Source organism: Polyodon spathula, chromosome 5 (genome assembly GCF_017654505.1).
Source record: "Polyodon spathula isolate WHYD16114869_AA chromosome 5, ASM1765450v1, whole genome shotgun sequence".
Classification (NCBI taxonomy): Eukaryota; Metazoa; Chordata; class Actinopteri; order Acipenseriformes; family Polyodontidae; genus Polyodon; species Polyodon spathula.
This window is the reverse complement of record NC_054538.1, coordinates 73,747,401-73,771,555: the sequence shown is the minus strand read 5'-3', so window position 1 is coordinate 73,771,555 and position 24,155 is coordinate 73,747,401. Positions and strand designations below refer to the sequence as shown.

The window sequence follows — 24,155 nt, the reverse complement described above, 5'->3', positions numbered from 1 at the left end:
ACGTCAAATAACAGGGAGCTTCATCACTGCCTCCTTTGTGACCGGATTGTTTTTTTTTCTATTGGCCAATTTGCTTCCTTCTTTTTTAGCTCCTGCCATCCAAATCCCCTGACTGATATTGGCAGACTGTCACAGCATTCGCAAAGGGCTCCTGCATGTACATTGTAACCTGCCAAAATCCCCCCAGGACGTGCTTGTATAAGAGCTGTCCATCTCTGATCTGCTGTATTTAGATGTAGTATGAAGGTGCATTTTAGGATGGTTAAGCTTGTTGTCCAAATAAGGTTATTAAAATGAGTGTGAACCATTCTCATTAATTAGCATTAGAAGTATTATCCACGGACCAGCTTTGCTAGTGCTGAAGATCTATGAAAAGTACAGCTCTTTAGATAAAAACCCAACCTGTTTCTTCCAGGCATCTAATCGCTTCCTATGCAGATGGCCACATCATGGCCTGATTGCAGCCAGACCTTTGGAGTGAAACTAAGTTAATACTGTCCTCTAGTGGTCAGCACCAAAATTGCCTGTTACTGGAAGGTGCAGTTTAATTGCAGACACTCTGTAATTCAAGGGGTAAAGTCTGCTATGCTAATACAAGTGGCTCACTAATCCTATAAAGACCAAACCCACCTTTCACAAAAAGTCCCGAAAGTCTTTCTCCCCCACCTCCCTACAACTACCTCCTTTGCAACTGTATCTCCCTTTTGAGGGATCGGTGGTCCTCCATCACCTGCCCTTGGCTGGGGAGGAGGGGGTGTCCCAACTTTCCTGCTGGACAAGAAAGCAAGATCCTGGTCCAAACAGCCTAATCATTCTGTATTATATACTTCTACCTCTATTAATGCTATGCCTCGCTTAGTACAATCAATCTCAATGTCATCATTACAATAAAACCTTCTTTCGTGGAAGCTGGAATCTTGCAAAGTTGCATGATAAGTGAACTTATCATGAGAAGTTCAATGCTCTCTCCAGACAGGACCTTTTTGGAAACATGTTTCTCGAACTAGAACCCTGGTCAACCATAAGACATATTTTGCCTTGTTTCCGGAAGCACAAGAACACCCAGCATACACCAGATTGAAACATACACCTACTGACAAAATGTCTTACTGGGAGAAGGAGGTGCACAGCAGTGCAATCATGCAAATGCATTGTGCCTTTCAATTGTATTTGATTCACTTTCAATAAAAAGTGATAGAACATTCTAAATATGTTCTTTGTTTCAATGGTGTGAACAGACTCAATGTTACAATTGAGAAACCAAGTGAAGCAGTAATTAGCTACACATTGCACTGAACTTGTGTATCTGTTCAGCTGGGATTTTTTTGCCAAAAATATACAGTACAAATAACCAGTAACTTTAATTACAAGACGATACATTTGAAATCCCTATGAAAGTGAATGGTGAAAGATTCCACCTGTCATATAACACATTATTTCATGCTCAGTACTGTATTACTATCACTTAGTTTATGCCGGCTGTTGTATACTGTACATTACTTTTCTGATCAAAATGAGTCATATATACATGTACACGTACATATAGACCTACTGTCCTGTTATGGGCATGACCTCACACCGGTGTAATGTTATTTACAGGTACAGGGATACAAAGTGGTACACAGCGCACTGCGCTTCCTCACGCATGCCTAAACAACGTCCTGTGCTTAGAAAACACGGACGTGCCCATTCAAATCTGGTACGTTATCCTGTTTTCGGTCTTTTATCATATTTATCAATTTATCATATTTCTCCACCATTAAGAAAATAGTATGTGAATATGTATCATATGCAGTGCATTGGGTCTTGTATATTTTTTCACATCTGCAACTTTGTGGTGGACTTCTCATTTTGTCTTGTTTGTCGTGAATTGTTTTTTTAGTTTTAGAGAAACTGATTGTTTCCAGTTTAAGTTTGCAAAAAATAATGTAAAATTAATGGTTTGCAAAAAAATAATGTATAATTAATGGTAAATGTACCTGTTTGACAATAGAAAAACACATCACATCGCAATTGATTGCACCTGTACCAAAATCTCACAGCGTACCACTTTTTAACATTCCACCAATCAAGTTTTGGTACGCATGCCACATTGTGACAATATACCACTACATCGGTCCCGAGCCCAAGCAATTATGCAGAGTTGACTGTATACAGAAAATGTTTTTCAATTAAACTGATAAAAAAAAAAAGCGGTACTTGCTAATCAATGAAATTTCACAATTGGTGATGTCAGTATAGTATCCAGAAATGACACGTTCCCATAACCGCACATCATAAAAGCTGTCCATAAATGTTGCAACAATTAAGTCAATACATGATTTAAGTGACAGTACATCTGTACAAATTTGGCTACCGGTATTTTGTGTATTAACTTTTTATGACTTTGTGGAATGACAGCGATAACTTAAATCAATTTTTCAACTTGCGAAACCATTTAGAGAATGTTTCAATGTTTGTGTATTGCAGGGGTACTCAAGAAATTTTCAGAATTCACTGAACGTCCAGTCACTGCAAAATGTGCGTATGGTTACCTCAAATACGAATTCTGAGAAAGCACAGAGATTGAGGTGCACTTACCTTTGAAATAAGACCCCTCACACTGCTGCCAGCCTCTTCAGAGGAACTGAAGCAATGCCCTCCATCATTGGACTACCCCGATTGTGCTGGTGGGCCAGCTGCTCTGCAGGTGTGAAGTCAGGAGCCGCAGGTCCCCCTCCAGTCTTCTGCTGTTCCACCCTCTTCTTGTTTGCTGATATTAGAAAACACATAAATCTCACTGACAAGTCATTCTACACAATGACATGCCATAATTAGTATAAATACTTACCACTTTGAATAATGATTTTATACTTTTCTTTAACCCACTGCCAAGATCGTTTAAAGCCCAAGGGATTGTTACTACATGTATGGGAAAGAGAAATACCTCATCATTTCCTGTTAATTTGGCTACAAAGTTAAAGAAACACCAATTATATCAGACAGATTAATTCGTACAAATACTACTACAGTATTATATATTAAAAAAAAGAACAAGGGCAAATTATGACAAAACAATAGAGAACCAACCATTCTCATGCAGCAAACTCTCAGTCCATATTACATTCCATTACTACAAAATAAACTGAACAAAAAAAAAACTTAGGCATTTAGCTCCTCTGAAATTGTTTTCCATGCTTCCTCTCTGGACTTGGCAGCAGCAGTGTTGCATTTAGTTGTGATAATGCTTTTATATTCCTCAAAACGTTCCATGATAAGCTCTTGCTCAGTTGGGCTAGAAAAAGTTGCTCTGTCTTTCGACGCCATCATTGTTTTAGCTCTCTGCGATTCTCCCTTTTGAGGTAGCACGAGCAAGCCCAATTATCCGGATTTCTTAAATCGGAGTCAGGTTTACGAGACACTTTTAGCCTGTATTCGCCGTCGAGGAAAGGTGGTAACCTTACTTTAATTATCGGGTTAATTGAATCATGGCTAATATCTGATTAGCCGAATTAGTTCAACCAGCTACGAGGTACAGTGCCCAGGTCAGACAAACAAACAGAATACACAGAGTCAAAACAAGCAACGGCAGAATACATCGGGGAGAGAATAACACACACAGCATGCAAATACAGACAGACAGCTGGGAATACGGGGCATGAAATGAACGGATCGCTACAATGTCTTATTTCAGAACCGATCGTGCGCTGGGTTGCTCTACAGGTGATAAAGTTAACAAAAAAAAAAAAGTGTGAACCTAGCACTATGTTAAATAATACAGTCGTGTATCCGTCCGTCACATATCCGCACTAACAAATCACGATTAACAGGTGTTCCAGATCATTAGCCATTTTTTATTTAAAGACACCTACAAAACATGCAGAATTGGGGCTCTAGGACCAGGGTTGGAGATCCCTGGACTGTATACCACACCAATTACCTGTCATTGATACTTCTGGCCACAAGGAGGTGCAAGGGGGTTACACTTGAATCTCGTTGCCTGTTGAAGCGCAGAACTAACAATGTGTGCACACTTCAATAATGGTTATTCACAGAACCCGCTTCAACATCTTCAAATATCTGTTTAATATCCACTGTTTCAATAGCCAGCTACTGTACATTCAGGTTTTAAATTACTAAAATAACACCACAACAACCAAGGTGACTTTTAAAGTGAGCACCCTGTGTATTGTAGAATGTGTATGCAGCTGTTTAAAGCTCGGCTCAAGTGTGGTGAGTGTTAATGGTGGTATAATTACATTTTCTAGGCAAGGTTAAACTTTCACATGTATGACCCAGTTTTAAACAGGAAAGATGTCAAAGGCATAGGGATGCACACCACATCTTTGGTATTTAAATTTAAAACTGTTCACTGAACTGTTCCAGAGAGATCAGTAAAAAGCTCAGTATGCAGTTTTTGATGCTAATAAATTAACAATGTTGTTTTTGAAAGTTGAAGTCAACAGAACACTGTGAATGTTTTTGTCAAACCCAGAAGCACCCTGTTAGTTTTTTAAAAGCTTGTTGGATGCTGTTAAATGCTGGGTTGGTTATATATAGTAAATAGATCATGCTATATTTTCCGGGTTTACTCAAGTCTCTAATTATCTTTTTTTTTTTTTTTTTTTAAGGTGGCAAATTCCATACACGTTAAAATTTGAAAAGTCCACAGCTTGAGAGAATGCTTAAGCAATCTATTTAATTGATGTAAATATTGGAGAGACTTGTGTGTGTTTGATTTTCATAACCGTGGTACACATAGGGACCAATCTGGTTGTAATAAAGTTGTCAGACAGAAACTCTGCCTGTGTAGATAACGACAAAGATGTTTGAATTTTTTCACAATCCAGTATTATTGCACTGTTTAGGTTTGAAATATTGAATGAAAGACCATCTTACATACAATTTTTTTAATTTCACTTGTTGTGGATCTTTAATACATGCACCCTTGTACAATTTTCAAGTTTTCCTTCCACTTGTATACACTATACACCAATGAGCCACTGATTTATGTACATTCATTTTACAGTCCACATATTATTAATAATGTTCCTTAATAAGCTTCTTCTATTTCACAAAACCTGAAATATTTCCATCTGCACTGCATTAACAATATATTGTACTGATTATTGTTGTCCATAATATATTATGTAATCTCCTACAGTTCATGTACTATATGAAGTATTATCTTCAGCAGGAAGATTACATAATATACTGTAAAAACACAATATAATTAACAAAGCACGAATGAAGGGTTTTGTTATAGAGTCAGCAATCAATGGAAATGTTGCTTTAGTGCACTTTGCGTGTTGTTATGATGGAGCTGTGAGAGGCTCCAGGAAAGTGTCGTGCTTCTGGATCCTATTCATTAGCTGCTGTGCCACAGGTATAAATTCCATCTCCCAGCAGACTTTATGGAATTCTCTAAGGTCTTCGCTCGAGCTGTAGTCTAAAGCTTGATCTTCTTCTGGCAAGAGATAGCAAGTACATTACATGAGCTACATTTAAAACACTTATTTTACAACAAATAACAACAGAATACATTCAATTAGAACTGTAATATTTGTATATACCAATTCATTAGGCACACAGAGGAGTCAATTAAATTATTGTTTTCTATATTTTCTATACAACTGAAAATTGAAAGAGGCAGACTGCTTAGAATGTTATTAAAATGGTCATTCTTCTGACTATGAATTTGAATAATTTCTATAATGTAATGTAATACATTTTAATTAACTTAACCACAGCTTATTTGATCTTGAAAGTAGGTTTTTGTGCACCATTCAGTACTGACTTCAGTTTATCCATTCTTGTTCTACCTGTCCTAGCTGGAACAGCATTTGTAGCACAGTGCAGTACTTAATGCATTACAATATCAAAATGCAGACATGACATTTTATGATCGAATCACTAAAGAATGCAATAAACAGATTAGTTGAACAAGGGCTTTTTAAAACAGTCAGGTGTTATTCTGGTTTCTATAACAAGCTGAATCTGCTTTGCCCTTGGAAGGAGGTTGGACTTCAGAGAACAAAAATAATTACATCATACTTGGGACAGCTCCCACTAACAACACTGCTGCCTGAATTCATTTGTGACTTTTCTGCTTTCTATTTTATGGAAGAGCCCTAGGGCCATGCGAGAAAAATAAAAACTCAATTAAAACTTTAAAACTCAAAATCTCTCATTTAAAAACTATAAATTTCAACTTTAAAAACTAAAAAATTTGACATTCTACATATCAGCTGGGTATGGGAAAAGCCAGAGGAGGTGGAACTCGGACTGCTACCTCAAATTCACTAATGACAGGTTTTAATAAAGTCTAAAAAAACAGATTTTCTTGTATAAATTCATTTCCCCACTTATATTATAGAAGCACATCTGAAAAAGCAGCTAAAATTTTCAACAAACATGTTTTATATGGAATTGATCAATAATTAATCTACGTTTCTCTTTAGGCAATACACAGTTTTTAATTAAGGCTGTTTTATCAATAAAGAGTGCATAGACAAATGTCTCTTTGAAAAAAAATACGTAACAGTTTGGAGCAATGCAAATGACATATCTATTAAGTTTTAAATTTAATTAGATTTTTAAAAGACGAAATTTAAAAGTTTTATTATTTTGTCACATGGCCCTAGGGCTCTTCAGTACTTTTTAATGCATAGTTACATGTCTGTAGAAACTAAAGACAGTATAAAACTTAAAAAAAAAAAAAAAAAAACTTTGTGACTCTTTTCCCATGTTAAAAAAAGGCATGAAATAAGCATGCATTCATACCTAAATAGGTCGAAAGGACTTGCAGCAGTGCTTTTGTCTCTTCCTTTCCAAAGCTCAAGACAGCACATGTCATTTTCTCGCTGTAGTTCCACAGGGTTTTACACACCAGGCTGGCCAGCTGCCAGTCCATAGGTCCAAAGTCCCGTAAACAATCGATCAGCCTGTAAATCAGTTTGGGATGCAATGAAAGGTTGTACCTACTCATATACAGGTTAGATGATCTCAATAGGTTGCAGGGCCACCATCAACATGGTTGATCTTTACAGTACCACCTACCTTACGGAAGTCTATATGCAAAACTAAAAGAAAATCTGTGTCTCTGAAATATCCATTATTTGTGCAGTCTTGGCCATGGAAGCATCAGCCCATTTACTGAACAGGTGCCAGTCCACCTCTGTACTCTATATCACTTACTTCACATTTTAAGAGCTAGGGACATTCAGTGTTCAAACTGAGTGGTTTAGCTTCAGCCCTTGCTCCAATACACAAGTACAGACATGTTTATTGGGTGGTAGGAATGTACTGCTTTAGTTCAGGCCTTCTTGCATACAGCAATTAAACTATAGATCCGTGACCCACATAGACATGCAGACCTACAGTGTTGGCAAATGTTCAAGTGTGTTGGAAGAGTGTTTATACAATCATTTCAAGATGAAACATGTTTATATGTAATTTAGGAATTTCTTTCCCTGCTACAACAATTTGAATAGCTTTGAAAATCTGTCCCTCTCTGTGAAAGCTTAAAATAATTAAAACTCTGTTGTTATTTAGATAAAGGAAATGTTTCTTAAACTTACTTTTTAATTCCTCCTTCCTCTCTGAGTATTACTCGCTTGTTTTTGTCCACTGTGAGGTTTATGAGGACCCCGCAAGCAGAGAAACACACATCCTGATTCTTTGCATCCAGTAGTGCAACCATGAACTTGTAAACTGGGTTGAAAACAACTTTGTGTCAAGAAAGACGGAAGCAAAACATTTTATGCATGCCAGGCACATTATAAGCAGTAAACATGTTTAACATAGGGTTAGGCTTTTTATTAAAGAGATCACCTTGACATAATACTTTGTTAAGTTTAACGTAAAGCAGCAGTGTTCCACAGTCATGTTTAGTTTTATATATGATACATGGATGACTGCTACATTTACACTTTTTTGCACTGTACATCATTAGTGTCTGTCAGCTTTCCAGTTTGCGTGCAATTAATTGAAAGCACCATGAAGACTAAACATACCATCTTTCTGCACAATAAAGTCCCGGACTTCTTTAGATTGTGAAAGATTTCCAAACACTCGAGCAGCTTCCAATATTCCTTCCATGTTATTACTCAGCAACAACTTCACCAGCACTGCAGGATTTCATTAGAGAGTATGTTAGTACTCAAGTAATGCATTACCCTGATGCAATATCACTAGGCTTTATCCATAAATATAGCCATGGCAATATAGCCATATGCACACTCACAATGCGGCAATAAAAAAGCAATGGACCAAAGAGCAATGCAACATGGCAGTTTGCAGGAAAACAAGATGCTAGGACCACCACTGTGAGCCATTTTTTAAAGGTACAATTTGTCTCCAAGGGTATTATCGTTAATGTTATTAAAAGTGTTTAGTAGCTATAATGCTTTGTGAGTTGATTGCATTAAAATATTTGACCTTTTTATAGAAATTTTAAAATACAGTAGTCTCAGCGTATAGGAACATCTCTTAAGAGAACACTTTGCTTCAGGGAACACCCTTGATGGTTAAACAGATTTTTACCATTGTAAAAGTTCCAGCTAAAGGAACAGGAACTTCGCTTAAAAGAACACCTTCTAGGCACCGATAGCGATTTGTTATGTATTGTAAATTACATGTTTTGTAAAAAACCGACTTGTCATCGCAAGCGTGCCTTGAAAGACACTGACTGGCTTATTAAATCTTAAACCGTCATTCAATTGTTTTTTTGTTTTTTTGTTTTTTTTTTTAATTTAGTCGTTGCCAATTATTTTTATTTTCTCCCAATTTGAAAATGGCCAATTATTATTTAGGCTCGGCTCACCGCTACCACCCCTGCGCTGACTCGGGAGCGGTGAAGACGAACACACGCTCTCCTCCTAAGCATGTGCCATCAGCCGACCGCTTCTTTACACACTGCAGATTCACCATGCAGCCACCCAGGAGCTACAGCATAGTAGGACAACGCAGCTCCCGGGCAGCTAACAGGCAAGCCCACAGGCGCCTGGCCAGACTACAGGGGTTGCTGGTGCGCGGTGAGCCGAGGACACCCTGGCCAACCTAGACCCCTCCCTCCCCGGCAATGCTCAGCCAATTGATCGCCGCCTCCTGGGAACTCCCATAGTTCAGCCCAGACTCGAACCGGCGACGTCCAGGCTATAGGGCGCATCCTGCACTCGCGCAGAGCGCCTTTACTGGATGCGCCACTTGGGAGCCCATTGAATTGTTTTTTATTCTGATTTCCACGAGTACACCTCATCTCTACAAAATGGCATGTAAACAAACAGCAAACAGTGCCGCTGTTTCTCTTGCTAAACAAATTTGGAAATTGTTCGAGCTCTTGAAAAAAACCTGAATCAGACACAAGTCGCCAAGCAATTTGGTGTTTCCCGTTCCTTAAATAATGTGCATGTCTTGTATACTGCTGCTGCATTTTGTAACATGTGTCGGGGTTGCTAGTTAATTTAGTTTGACAGTTAGTTTATTAATGGTAAGTTAACCGTAAGTAACTTCCATTATTTTTGCCTCTACCATTGCCTGGAACAAACCCTTCAGCTAATTTCACAGTACTGTACATAGCGATTTAAGCTTTTTGACGGTGTTGTTTTGCTTTAGTTTTATTAACGTTAGTTTATTTGTTACTTTATTAGTACAGTTTAGTAACATACATTTGTCTATTGTTTTCCTTTTACTTATTCAGTTCATTTCATATGTTGATGCACGTGCGTCATGACAAGTAATGCATATGTATTTATTAATTTATTTATCGATTCATATTGTGTCTGGTGGCTAACTCCATCTTAGAGAACATTTCAGCTATATATACTTTCTCCTATTTCATGCTGGAAAGTTATTTCAAATGATTACTTTTATTTTGGGATCCAGTTATATCCATGGTAAAAACAAGAGATTATATAATTATTTTGAAACATGAACATCCCATTATACAAGTGACAGACATTAGTGTCTTTAAAAATAAATACAGCTCCCAGTCCTGCTGGTTCATTGTTTGCTCAGTCATAAGCCTGTGCAGAAATACACATTTTAGTGAACTCTGAGTTGGAATGGTGCCTCACTGCATTGTTGAGCGCCATGGTTTTCAAGACATGAAGATCAACAGAAGTAAGGAAAACTTCAAATTGCAAACACTACACAGACAATGGGAAAGAGAGCAGGCAACTAGCTGTGAGAGATTAGGGTTACCAAAGCGCTTTGGTTACTGCGTGGACCAAAGTTAAATGATTTGCACAAAAGAAAAAAAAAAAAAATGGTAATGTGTTTTATTATTGGCTTTCAAACCTTTCTTCACATGATTGTCTTTATCTGTGAAAAGAAAGCCTTATCTGGTGACTCGTGATTGTTTAAAAACAGAACATCAAATGCTGACAACATTGTAACATAAGGAAATATGCTCACAATGTATACATTTGACAAAATAAATGTACTTTCTTTAACAAATAAGTGCAAACTGGAAACCAAAGAGCAGTGGTGTAATGTAGACACATGAAAGATAGGCTTACACTCAGCAAGATGCAGCTGCTCGGCTCTCACCACCGAGTTTCTTACTGGGTAGAAGGACAGGTTGTTGATGGTCGCTGCAGCATTGATCACCAGCTCCTGGCATTCATCAATTGATTTGTACTCTGAGTCAAAACAATGCAACAAACAAGTTAACTTATTACACTTATTAGTGGTTCATATAGTCTAGGAGACAAGTAACCAATGCATCTCCAGGAAATGCATGAAGTATTAATATTATACTGTACTGAAGATCACAATTGTTTTGGGATAGTTACATATTGATAAAAGGCAAAGTTCTCAATATATCCAGCCATGTAATATTAACCTCCTAGTGGATGCTACTGCTCCCTTTTTAGATTAATAAGAGTTACCCCACCTTGATTCTGTATAATAATCCAATTGAATAATTGTTTACCACTTTACAATAATTGGCAGATACTGTAATATTAATAAGGGTAAAATATGGCTTTTGCATGAATAAATTAGTAATATAAACATTATTGTGAATGTTGGAATTCAATATGTTTTTAACCAAACAAGATTTTTTTTTACTTAATCTATTCCAGGTGTAACTTGCAAAACATGCATAACATTTAGAATTTTTTTTATTTTTTATATGAAATGAAAAAAATAGTTAGTTTTTGAAGACTCCATCTGCATACAATTGTGGCCATTTGGTAAAATGCTGCATATAATTATGCAACATCAGGTACTCAACTCTCACTTTACACTTGTGTTGCAATGTTTCCAAACATCTGTTACAGATATGTTCAAAAAAGGATATCACTTTGCAGGGTAATATTAATTCAAATTGAAATACATAACAACTGAATTATGCTAAATTCATGCAAATTTATTTTTCTGAACCCAAGCCTTGCATAAATTGGCAACAATTACTGTCAGTTACCCGATATAGGGGTATAAAGAATTCCAGTGCCTTGTACATTTTGAAAGTGGTGTGTTGTATCTAGATAAATGCTAAAAGAAAACTTATTAACAATTACTTAATCTATGCATGTGTTTTTTTTTTGTTTTTTTGGGGTTTTTTTTTCTGTTTAATCCAAAATTAGGTTGCTAATTAAAACTAGTTTTCTTAATAAAAAATCTGCATGGTACTTTGGACACTTGCTCACATGTGTAGTTCCACTGTAGCGGATAATTACTTGTATCAAATTCACTATTAAAACAGGAACTTTAATTGTGACAGCAATGATGCGCTATAGAAACATTTAGTAAGAACAAAACTATTCCCCCCCCCCCCCCCCCCCCCCCAAATACAGTTTTGCATTAAAAAAAAAAAAAAAACATTGTAAAAGAGTATGCACAATTTAAACCAAATTACACAAGCTACATACCAAGCACTTTGACAAGCAGTCCTACGCATATTGAGTTAGTTGCCAGTGCGGTACCTACAGTCGGGTGAATTGATAAATTTGCTAACACTCTGATCAGCTTTATGAGGACATCTTCCACCTCAGAGGGGTGTGTTTGGACACATTCCTGTTCTTCCTCCACCCTCAGATGAGTTTTGGAGGCTTTTGAGGTCATATCCAGCTCATAGTAAATGCGGAACAACTCCAGGACATTGTCGATGCTACCCTCTTCCTTAAAGAACTGTTCTCGAGCGTTATTGTTTTTGGCGGTCAAATTCCCCAGAGTGAAAAAAATACGGACCACGAAGTCCTGAGAACAATAAATAACACTTTATTAAGCATGTTTTTCATAATTTGAATTTAATACAGAACCCTGTGCAGAAAATTGGTTAGTTAGAAATGTAGGTCACTTGCATTATGTGTATTTCATATTCTATTGGCGTCAATCTTGTATGTTTCATGCATATGCAATGATATGCAGTGTAGTATGTTATATAGTACTTGTATATAGATTGGTTTGATCATATCCATTAATATGACTATTCAATGTCAAAAATTCAATTTTGAGAAACCATTGAATAACATGGTTTTCTGCAAAACTAGTATACAGTATTTAAAATAAATACAAATAAAATCTCTCTGTGTAAAACTCATACAGGTATATACAGGTCTGTCAGATCATCAGACCTGTGTTTGACAATTTAACTATCATTTTATTATTATAGAAATTGTCCTGACTTCCCCTGGTGACAGCAACTTTTAACAATGCATGACTTTAGCTGTTACACAATAATGCATAATGTATAATGTTATGATGTAACTATGTTAATTTAACATTAGTTTTATTTTGTCAACAGTAGGTTCAAGAAGTCAAAACAGTACACTGACTTCGTATGACCCATTGGCACTTTGACTGTAATCACATTTTTAAACAGGGACACTGTTGCTGGATGAGGATAATGTACCCTTTAATAAACTCATATCTCAAAATAATGGGAGGAAATCCCTCCTCTTGTCAAGGATGCACCTGGACTGGCACTGGCAGATAAGGAAGCCTTTTTAATTTATTATTGTGGAGACTGGAATACGTACAGTACGATTACATTTTCAAAGGTTCAGGAATAACAACTGCCCCAACAAAAACCTCAATCTTAGGGAATAGGGAGGCTTTTGGATGTCACACTTATATATTGGTACAGTCTAGACAATATGAATAAAACCTGAAAAGGGCATATTAGAATCTGTGGGTAAATGGAGGCTGGGTTATGGAAATACACTTTGTCATGTTTCAAACAGCATTCATTTTGAAATGATTGTTTGTATCGTATTTCACTATATTACTGCTAACACACTTATAAAAGAAAGCACTAAGGTATAGCTTACAAAATATTCTAAAGCCTAGTCAGGTGCGTCAATCCTGAACAGTATGTAACATAAAATAAGAAAATCAAAAAATTCCTCAGTGTTTTATTAAAAAGTGGTTAAAGTTTACTAAATGCTTGTCCTTAATCTGTTGCCTTAATGGTATAATAAGCATAGGGTGCCAATATTTGTGTCTGCGACTGTACCAATCTCAGCTCCACCTCTTTCAAAAAATGTAGCAGGATACTTAAATGAAAAGTTTATGCAGGAGTAGATTTCAAAATGTATTTTGTAGCTGCTTGGGAATTTTTCAAATGCCAGTATGTTCACTTTTCTACAGCAGGGTGCTATAACCCTGATCTAAGGTAGCATCTTGATTTGAAGATATACTGAGCTTTCTTCAAGAACCCTGACGAAATCCTTAGCAAAATAAGCACCTGTGCTACAAATCCAAATCACCACATGCATTTTTATTTCAAAACAAAAACAGGTAGACAACCTAGCTATTATTTCATCCATCCCATATTCAGTGGAAGCCGAAACTTTGTTGCTAATTATTAGAAAAATGTGAGTTAATCAATTATCCTTCATCTTCAATAAGTAATTCTAGTGATGAGTATCTCTCTCAATAACAGTTATCACAAGGAAGTAAATAATGAATTTGATAAATAATCATATTACGAAGTGATGCAATATAAAGAGTGCATGGTGCAAATAATACTTTTTACTTTCAGAATGAGTGTCACTAGAAATCTGAAGTCTTGAGAAGCAGGAGGTCAAACCCTCATACTTTCAATAAAACCTTAAGATGTCTGAATAAGAAGTCAAGACTATATTACTACAAAGAGGGAGGCAAAACATACCTGCTTTTTCTGGTGTTTTTTGAGTAATGCCAAGAATAACTGATAGCAGCCTGAGCAGTTAGCCAGTGCGGCACAACAATCATTGTAGGAAGACAGCTTACTGCAGAACAAGTAATCAACCAAAAGCATATTAACAAACTGTACAGATTTCAAATGTTTCTTCTGCTTCATGTTACATGTCAAATTGAGCAGTCCCCAATAAGCATCAAATTGCAGTACAAAAGTTAATGTACAGCAAATAGAAAATGACTCATTAACTGCATTGACACTGACATAAATGGTTAATTTAATGGAAAAGCACAGGCAATAATACCATATTTGCTCGAAATAGCGGCAGGGACTTATTTTCTTAATCTTCTCTTTACACACAGGTTTCGCATTTGATCTCAAAACCATCAAATGCTGTGAATGATTAATTTTAAACAGGCATCAACAGGCTATATATAGACTTATAAAATAGATTTAAAATATGGTAACTGACTTACCACAACAGGGATACACTGACATAATGAGCTTAGGGAATAACCTATTGGCTGATCAGTAGAATTTGTTGTCAGGGCTGATCAGTAGAATTTGTTGTCAGTAGAATTTGTTTTTCACCGGAGTAAAAAAGATAAATAAATAAACGTATTGATTTAAATAAACTAATGCACAATGTATGCAAAGCGAACAATGTAGAATCTTGATTCTGTATATAGGCTTTCGTTTTCTTCGTTCAGTTCGTGGCTGGTGTGTATTGCCCCTAAAGTCTTCACTACTCACACTATTGTCATGCTTTACCAAATTGAATAGGTATCTTAATTGTGCATTTGAAAGAACGATCAACCAAATTCAATCATAATGTGTTCCAAAAATCTAGAAGCATAACTTGCCTGCTAAATAAATGTCATGTATTATATTAAGTTGTGCACAGTGCTTGTCCTTTCTGTTCTTGCTTAACATTGCTTAATATAGCTTAGCATTTATTATGTTTAATGTCGTGATTATAGCAGTCCTGCTGTGGAAAGAACACATTACCGATGTGTTGAAGAGTAATAGTGGGCGGGAGTGACTGGACATGAAAACATTGTTGTGGTTGATTTGAGTACCTGAATATTCTGGCTATATTGGTGCAGATATCCTTATCACTCCCATGCTGCTCCAATACCACACAGAGCTCTGGAAGTGCTCCGCTACAAAGAAACCTCTGCCTCGACTGTGGCAGGTCCACCGAGTTTCTCAGGGTAGCTGTTAGCTAAAGGGAAAATAATAGCAGAATATCAGTTTAGTATGATGGTGAAAAAAAAAAAAAAATATGGAAAAGCAAGTTTATTAAAATCCACATGAGATTAGTCTACAGTACTGTCTTTCTAAAATTAAAAACAGATGCCGGCCCGAGTACCGAAGAAATAGAGAGGTAGCAGTTCCCGAAGGTAAGCAGGGAAGCTGTCTCCAGCGCCCAAGAAGTGGGAGCCATCTCCATCTGCACGTCCGGAGGGGCTAGTGTTGCTGCCAGCATTGCAGCTACTGGAGTGCCCCGCACTGCTGGTAGCACTGCCCCTGTCAGCGTTGCCAGGACTCGAGTGTTCCACACTGCTGCCAGCATCGCTGAGAAGGGGAGTGGGGAGGGGGGATTCTGCATTCCAGTATGCTGTGAACAGGGGGGCAAGGCGTAAGGTGTGTGTGTGTGTGTGTGTGTGTGTGTGTGTGTGTGTGTGTGTGTGAGAGAGGAGAAAACACGTGGGAATGTGTTGAATAAATGATTAATGAGTAATTAGGCTCCAGCCACAGGTGTACAAAAGGTGTTTTGTTTCGTCCACTTGTTTATTAAACGTGCGCGATAGTACTTCACTAAGATTTTTTGTGTTCCGAGTCTCCCTTCTTGCTGGTAACAGCTTGGCTGCGATTCTACCCTGTCGCACACAGATTTAAAAAAGGCTTTTGAAATCTTGACTTAGAAGTTACTCACTTGACCTAATTTTTTAAATGAAACATAAACCAGTCACAATCATATTCCCGATTAATCTAGTGCGTCCGATGCATGTACGCATCAAGAATATTCCCTTTAAAGTGCTTGTACTGTAGTTACCAAAATAATTCTGTACATTTATTTGACCTATTGTGCACTTCTAGTTTTGTGACATATGTCTCAAACGTCCAGTTTTCAAAATGGCACAAAAAGGGTGGTTAAATTGCCTGACGCACGAGTGCAAGTGTAACTCATTTCCTCAGAATAAGGCAAAGAATTTTTTTTTTAAACCTAATGTAGTACCAGATAGCGTGTATAAAAATGTAAATACATGTTTTCTGTAACATGTTTTATTTCAAAACTGCACATTTGAGACCGATCTCTTCCACCCCCTGTAACGTGTTCTTGTAGATTGGTTCTGGGCATATAAATATGACTAAATGGTTAGAAGTTAGTGATTAGTGATCTAATGCTGTAAAATTATTCACAAATTAGTATTTTTTGTTTGTCTGTTTTCCTAGTTACACATTTACATGTTTACTGATCAACCACTTTGTGCAAAACAGGTAATGTGTCTTTATTCTCTTCCACTGGGATGAAAATAACCAGATAGTATAGCTAGCTTGGAGCAAATATCTGTTGTTGCTCAGTTTTCACAACAACAGTGTAATGAATTTAAGAACATCATGCTCCTGAAGCTTGAAATACAATAAGCTTCTAGGTATCATAAATAGTTTGCTTCTCCTCCATATCTAGAGCATGCCTGACAACGCACCACCCCCACAGAATACATCTTTCATATAACTACCTATACAAAAGCGTTTTTTTGCGATGAGTCATGAACACATCACTAGCCTGTGATATTTACATTGCTAATTAATACATTTGAGCACATATACTGTAATAACTCCATTCATTGTATGTTTCTATTGAGCATGTTTACTAATCAGGTACAGTAAACACCCCTCCTTGAACCTTATAGTCTATTAAAAAAGAAAACTTCTGTCAGTCCCTTTCAATTTGGAGACAATCTATTAAGACCATTAAGTCTTATTACTAACTATTTCTACTATTTTTTGGCACTCACAGAAGCAATTTTCACTTTTTAACATGACATTTCACAGTATTCATTTTTAATATCAAAGTGGATTCCAGACATACTGATAATTATACTGGACATTCCTGGATATGTTTTTCTTATTATATCAAACATGAAGTTGTAATATTTTTTAAAACTTCATATACATATCTTTATTACCCAATTATATATTGTTGGTATTTTTAGGAGTAAACATACTAATGAAAACCACTGAGCAAATTGAAAAATCAGTTGTCCACTCACTTGTTAGATCGTCTAATCTTTTTTTCAGCGGAACAATGTGATAAAAAGGGATATCTGGTACTGACCTGAACAAGTAGATGTCCTGAGATGGAGAAGTGTGTTTTATTTAACTTGTTGGAATCATTTATTTTCTTCATTAACTGCAACAGAATCTCGACTAGACCTTTGTTAAGTAGATCTTTAAGGATCGTTGAGTTCCCAGAAAGGAATTTTAGAGCACCCATGCAATATAGAAGGGCTTCGCTGATTGAAAAGACATCTTCAGTGCAGACAACGGACAGCAATGAATCTGTAAATGACAGCTAAGCATAAGAAAATATGTACACTCACATAAAGCTCTATGAAAACAAAAACAATACTAAAGTTACTGCTGCTTTCTGATACAACTCCCATCCTTTGTTGTAACTCAGTTTCACTCCAGTGATGTCACAGGACATACGATGCAACATATGACTGCAAGTGATTGTATACCAGGAAGAAACAGCATGATTTGTTTTGATTTACACAGCACTGTGCTGGAAAACATCTGTATATAATGATTTAAGTAACCAACATCACAAAGTGTGTCGATATTATGACATATCTGCTCAGCTCAGTAAACAATACCACAATTGGATGACAGTTTCTCCAGATATATCTAAAATGTACATATGAAATACTGTATGTACAGAATCCCTGTCTCTTGCAATAAGAACATAAGAACATAAGAAAGTTTACAAACGAGAGGAGGCCATTCGGCCCATCTTGCTCGTTTGGTTGTTAGTAGCTTATTGATCCCAAAATCTCATCAAGCAGCTTCTTGAAGGATCCTAGGGTGTCAGCTTCAACAACATTACTGGGGCGTTGATTCCAGACCCTCACAATTCTCTGTGTAAAAAAGTGCCTCCTATTTTCTGTTCTGAATGCCCCTTTTTCTAAACTCCATTTGTGACCCCTGGTCCTCGTTTCTTTTTTCAGGCTGAAAAAGTCCCTTGGGTCGACACTGTCAATACCTTTTAGAATTTTGAATGCTTGAATTAGGTCGCCACGTAGTCTTCTTTGTTCAAGACTGAACAGATTCAATTCTTTTAGCCTGTCTGCATATGACATGCCTTTTAAGCCCGGAATAATTCTGGTCGCTCTTCTTTGCACTCTTTCTAGAGCAGCAATATCTTTTTTATAGCGAGGTGACCAGAACTGAACACAATATTCAAGATGAGGTCTTACTAGTGCATTGTACAGTTTTAACATTACTTCCCTTGATTTAAATTCAACACTTTTCACAATGTATCCGAGCATCTTGTTAGCCTTTTTTATAGCTTCCCCACATTGTCTAGATGAAGACATTTCTGAGTCAACAAAAACTCCTAGGTCTTTTTCATAGATTCCTTCTCCAATTTCAGTATCTCCCATATGATATTTATAATGTACATTTTTATTTCCTGCGTGCAGTACCTTACACTTTTCTCTATTAAATGTCATTTGCCATGTGTCTGCCCAGTTCTGAATCTTGTCTAGATCATTTTGAATGACCTTTGCTGCTGCAACAGTGTTTGCCACTCCTCCTACTTTTTTGTGTCGTCTGCAAATTTAACAAGTTTGCTTACTATACCAGAATCTAAATCATTAATGTAGATTAGGAATAGCAGAGGACCTAATACTGATCCCTGTGGTACACCGCTGGTTACCACACTCCATTCTGAGGTTTTTCCTCTAATCAGTACTTTCTGTTTTCTACATGTTAACCACTCCCTAATCCATGTACATGTGTTTCCTTGAATCCCAACTGCGTTCAGTTTGAGAATTAATCTTTTGTGTGGGACTTTGTCAAAAGCTTTCTGGAAATCTAAATAAACCATGTCATATGCTTTGCAATTATCCATTATGGATGTTGCATCCTCAAAAAAATCAAGCAAGTTAGTTAGACACGATCTCCCTTTCCTAAAACCATGTTGACTGTCTCCCAGTACCCTGTTACCATATAGGTAATTTTCCATTTTGGATCTTATTATAGTTTCCATAAGTTTGCATATAATAGAAGTCAGGCTTACTGGTCTGTAGTTACCTGGTTCAGTTTTGTTTCCCTTTTTGTGGATCGGTATTACGTTTGCAATTTTCCAGTCTGTCGGTACCACCCCTGTGTCAAGAGACTGCTGCATGATCTTGGTTAGCGGTTTGTAAATTACTTCTTTCATTTCTTTGAGTACTACTGGGAGGATCTCATCCGGCCCAGGGGATTTGTTTATTTTAAGAGCTCCTAGTCCCTTTAACACTTCTGCCTCAGTTATGCTAAAGTTATTTAAAACTGGACAGGAACTGGATGACATGTGGGGCATGTTGTCAGTATCTTCCTTTGTAAAAACTTGTGAAAAGTAATCATTTAACATATTTGCTATTTTTTTTTCTTCATCTACGATTTTGCCATTTGTATCTCTTAAACATTTAATCTCCTCTTTGAATGTTCTCTTGCTGTTGTAATATTGGAAAAACATTTTGGAATTGGTTTTAGCTCCCTTAGCAATGTTCATTTCTATTTCTCTCTTGGCCTTTCTAACTTCCTTTTTGACTTGCGTTTGCAGTTCTGTGTACTCTTTCTGCGTACTTTCTTTTTGGTCCTTTTTTAATGCTCTGTAAAGTGCCTTTTTTCGCTGAATATTTTTTTTAATTGATCTATTAAACCATTTTGGCAATTTAGTTTTACATTTAGATTTGTCTACTTTAGGGATATAATTGTTTTGTGCCTCTAGTACTACATTTTTGAAGAACAACCATCCTTCTTCTGTGGGTGTTTTCTCTATTTTACTCCAATCTACTTCTGTTAGTCTCTGTTTCATACCTTCATAGTTTGCTTTTCTAAAATTGTAAACCTTAGCTTTAGTCATTTCTTTTGGGGATTTAAAAAACACTTCAAATGAGACCATGTTGTGGTCTGAGTTTGCCAGTGGTTCTCTGACCTCTGTTTAAGTTATTCTATCTTCGTTATTTGAAAAGACTAAATCAAGGCATGCCTCCCCTCTAGTCGGTGCCTTCACAAATTGTGTTAGGAAGCAGTCATTTGTCATTTCCACCATTTCTATTTCATCCTTCGCGCTACCCACCGGGTTTTCCCATTTTATTTGGGGGAAGTTGAAATCCCCCATTAGTATGGCTTCTCCTTTGCGTCCTCTACAGCAGGGGTGGGCCACCCTGGTCCTGGAGGGCCGGCGTCCCTCCTGGTGTTTGTTCCAATTGAACAACTAAGCTTCTAATAGGCACTTAATTGGTCCAATTAAGTAATCTAGGGTATGAAAATCAGGCAGGACCCCAGCCCTCTAGGACCAGGGTTGTCCACCCCTGCACTATGGTGTAAAAAATTAAACCTTTCTTGTTTTTTCAAAACACTCTCCAAATCAATGAGCTATGACAACCTTTCTATACCGCCATCAAAACAGCAGCAGAAGCTTTTATGGTGTTGAAATTATTCTTTGTAAAATATTACAGTTCCTGTCCTGTCTTCCTGTCAATGATTTAATCCTAATTAGGATATGGTATCCTTACCTGTATAATACACCTATATGCCAATGTATCTTACCTGTAATGGAATTATTTTCAAAGAGAAAATCATTGTTCTCACTTCTGCTGATTTTAAATATAAGCTTGCATACATTGAGAAGATTTTTTCCAGTTACACTGAGCTGTGAATCAAGAAAAAAAAAATGGTAAAAACAATACTTTTTTCTTTTTTCTTCTGAATAATGGCATATGATACAGTCCCTCAGATATGGATAAATAGAATTAGCCTCTCTGGTGCAGGTATATTTTATCCTGTTAGAAAAACAAAGAGCATCATAGGCACTGATAAAATGCTTAACACATCATCAAAACTAGAATGAAACATTAATTCATTTTTGGATTGTAAAACCCTTCCTGAAACAGATTTATTTCAAAAACCTTCTGATGTAGAGATTTATGTGAAATTAGACTTACTGCCAGAATAAGTTTGGCTAGTTGTAAACTAAGCTGGTCTGAGCCAATATCAATCAGTCTATACAGGGCTTTCAGCAGGGTGGCTCTCTTCTTACACTTCCTTTCCAGCATGTTCCCCTGCTGCAGTGCACCATGCAGTCTGACACAGGTACCACACAGGTACTCAACGTCACTACCTAAAAAACAGCAGACACCAACATCATTTCAGTTATTCAGCAGATATGAAACAATAGGTGGTACAAAGAATAAACCCTGACTTTTAAATAAATAAAACATTTTTTTTTTTTAAATCACACTGAAAAGTATTAGACTGTCGAGCGCTCTATATACGACAGCTATTTTTACTATATGGGAACAAATTTTTCATACATCACTTACAGTATTTAATTTTTAAAGCAATATGCAAGCCATTTTATGCATGAGCTTACACAGGAGCAATCACGAAAACGTAATTCAATGTGAAAACCTTTTAATATTTAATCTGTCTCATGAAATTCATTTAAAAATGGCTTTAATTTTCTGATAGCATTTCTCAACAGTAACCTAAATCAAAAGATTTTCTTTAAACCAGATAAAGACATGATTTTTTTACAGACCATGCCAGTACTAAAATAGTGAGACAACAAAAATTATTTTGTTTTGTTGTTGTCCACAGAAATGTTAGCCTCATAGAAGCTGAATTAACTACAGAAAGAGACTTGCTCAATATTTTGCTACAAGACAAACTTATGGTCAAGCAACTGAGCTCTCACTGCAACAATCTGCAATAATGTGTGGCATGTTACTGCATTTGCAGGAACACCAATGGTGCTTTATAAGCCAGTTACTGTGGGTTTTAGCTGGGAGTCCTTTAACATAACTATAGTATTAGTTAACAGACACTAATGTACTGAAGTGAAGCCGGTATGTACTCAATGATGTTAGTACCAGATTCTGCCTTGATTTACCCCAACTTTAGGCCGAAAGTCGTTTTTCATATTTAATAACTATTAAGGCTGCCGTGTTTACATTTTGTTGTAAATGTGTAAACTACAGTAAACTGGCACTGCATAACGATAAACAACCAAGACCATTTACACCACATAGGCCAGTCTGCGAGCACTCATTTGGCAGGAAGTTGAGTCGGGTCAGGTGTACTGTGGACTCCACAGTTAATTAACAAGGTAATTATTGCTGCATGCAACTATGCAAAACAAAAAAAACATCTAGTCAGTGTAGGTGGTTTAATAATGAACCAGAATACCATTCAGTCAGTATGCGATTGCAACGAAATGATCCAGACTTGTCTGCTACTTTATACTTTATAGATTTTCTAACTGTTAAATTACTTTTAAACCAAACTGAGGCGTTTACATGGCAGCCTTAATAATAATGCTAAATAATTATTGGAGGCTGCAAGTACAACTGCAACAGAGAATTGGCCCTTCTCTATTGCAAAACTACATTAGACTGTGGCCCATTATGCATAAAAGATGGCGGTAGTTTCCAGCCATTGCATTTTTTTTTTTTACCCGGCAGTATTTAACATACGATTTATAAAACTACTGCCCGGTTATTTTACTGGCCAGTAATGGTTTTAGGTGTGATTTACTGTCACAGATTGTTACCAAGAGATTGTATCTAACCATTTTTCAGAGGTATGCAAATGAGCTGTGTCCCCTACTTAAGACATCAATGGCATACGCTGTCTGTTTACTGTAGAGTATGTTTATATACCCTCTTTTAATCATGTTCTTAAATTTTACTGATTTAGTAGGCTACTTGTAAGTGTTGTTGAGTTTATTTTCATCCAGTTAGTATAACAGTCTTTTTTTTTTTCAATGGATCTCTTTGGATTTGCAATTCCTAGTGTCACACTAAATTGATTACGATTGTGACATATCAGGCACATCAGAATGCATGGCATAACAGTGTCTGCATAGCAAAGGACTCACTCACTACTAAAAAGTGCTGGACGTGAGCGAGAAGTTAAGAAAACCTACATTCACTCCCCAGTAACTCGCAGTATTAAAATTATCAAAATCAAGGTTCTGTGGCTGAAATAATATGCCAGGAAATAGCTAAATCGGGTTAAATGGTGGGCACTGTAAAAGGGGCGATCATTTACTGCCAGAACTGCTGGCAAGATGAACGTCAGATTGTAAACAAAACTGTGGGGTCTTCTCACTCTTCTGGATCATGTTCCAAGATATCTCCCTCCTCTTCATGTACAGTCCACACAAGTACCCCGAAGCTTGGTATTTTCTCAAAGAAACGTATCAGCTGTACAAATCAGATACAGTTAATCTGCATCTCCTTCTCCGTCTGGTCTGAGGAACATATTAATTATGATGCAGGAAAGGATCAATTAACGGCACAATACAGATTTATGAATCAGATGAATAATATGCTAATGGAAAAACTGGTCTTTAAAGGATATGGTAAGTTTTATGCATATGGGCCTATAAGTCAGTATAATCACAGCATGGGTCTCAAATGTGCAAAAGAATCTGGAAATTGAAAAACCACTCATTGACCAGCAGCACTTGTCTTTTATCAGTAATACCATACCATTCTGTGTAGATTCCAGTTGCTGAAGAATTGGTAAAATCTTTGTATTCCAATAACAGGTTTCTTCTTCTGTTTCAACCTCCTGCGTTCTGGATTCATTTCCGGTGCCTTCAAAAATAATTAATGCCTAATTAGACCCACTGACCTTTGATTTACTGGTAGTCATATGTAACTGACTAAATAATAATACCACTGTTAAAAAACACAAGCTTAAAACATCAAGTTAAACAAAACCAGCAAAGCAAACTCATACATTGATATAAATATACTCG

The 24,155-nt window shown here is 36.7% G+C and overlaps 1 protein-coding gene across 2 annotated transcripts in view; it reads right to left on the bottom strand.

Moving 5' to 3' along the window:
- Positions 1 to 4,525: 4,525 nt before the first annotated feature.
- Positions 4,526 to 24,155, bottom strand: part of armc2 (armadillo repeat containing 2) — a 45,278-nt gene continuing 25,648 nt past the window's right edge. The window contains exons 7-18 of one of the 2 annotated variants that reach the window (XM_041251288.1): positions 23,884 to 23,991; positions 21,334 to 21,509; positions 20,939 to 21,041; positions 17,454 to 17,677; positions 15,187 to 15,332; positions 14,099 to 14,198; positions 11,856 to 12,183; positions 10,500 to 10,622; positions 7,995 to 8,108; positions 7,560 to 7,692; positions 6,763 to 6,923; positions 4,526 to 5,446 (exon numbers count right to left, since the gene is read on the bottom strand). In XM_041251288.1, the coding sequence (XP_041107222.1) occupies positions 5,292 to 5,446; positions 6,763 to 6,923; positions 7,560 to 7,692; positions 7,995 to 8,108; positions 10,500 to 10,622; positions 11,856 to 12,183; positions 14,099 to 14,198; positions 15,187 to 15,332; positions 17,454 to 17,677; positions 20,939 to 21,041; positions 21,334 to 21,509; positions 23,884 to 23,991 (1,871 nt within the window). In that variant the 3' untranslated portion in view covers positions 4,526 to 5,291. The remainder of the gene's footprint in view (positions 5,447 to 6,762; positions 6,924 to 7,559; positions 7,693 to 7,994; positions 8,109 to 10,499; positions 10,623 to 11,855; positions 12,184 to 14,098; positions 14,199 to 15,186; positions 15,333 to 17,453; positions 17,678 to 20,938; positions 21,042 to 21,333; positions 21,510 to 23,883; positions 23,992 to 24,155) is intronic. The other variant, XM_041251287.1, reaches the window with a different exon arrangement.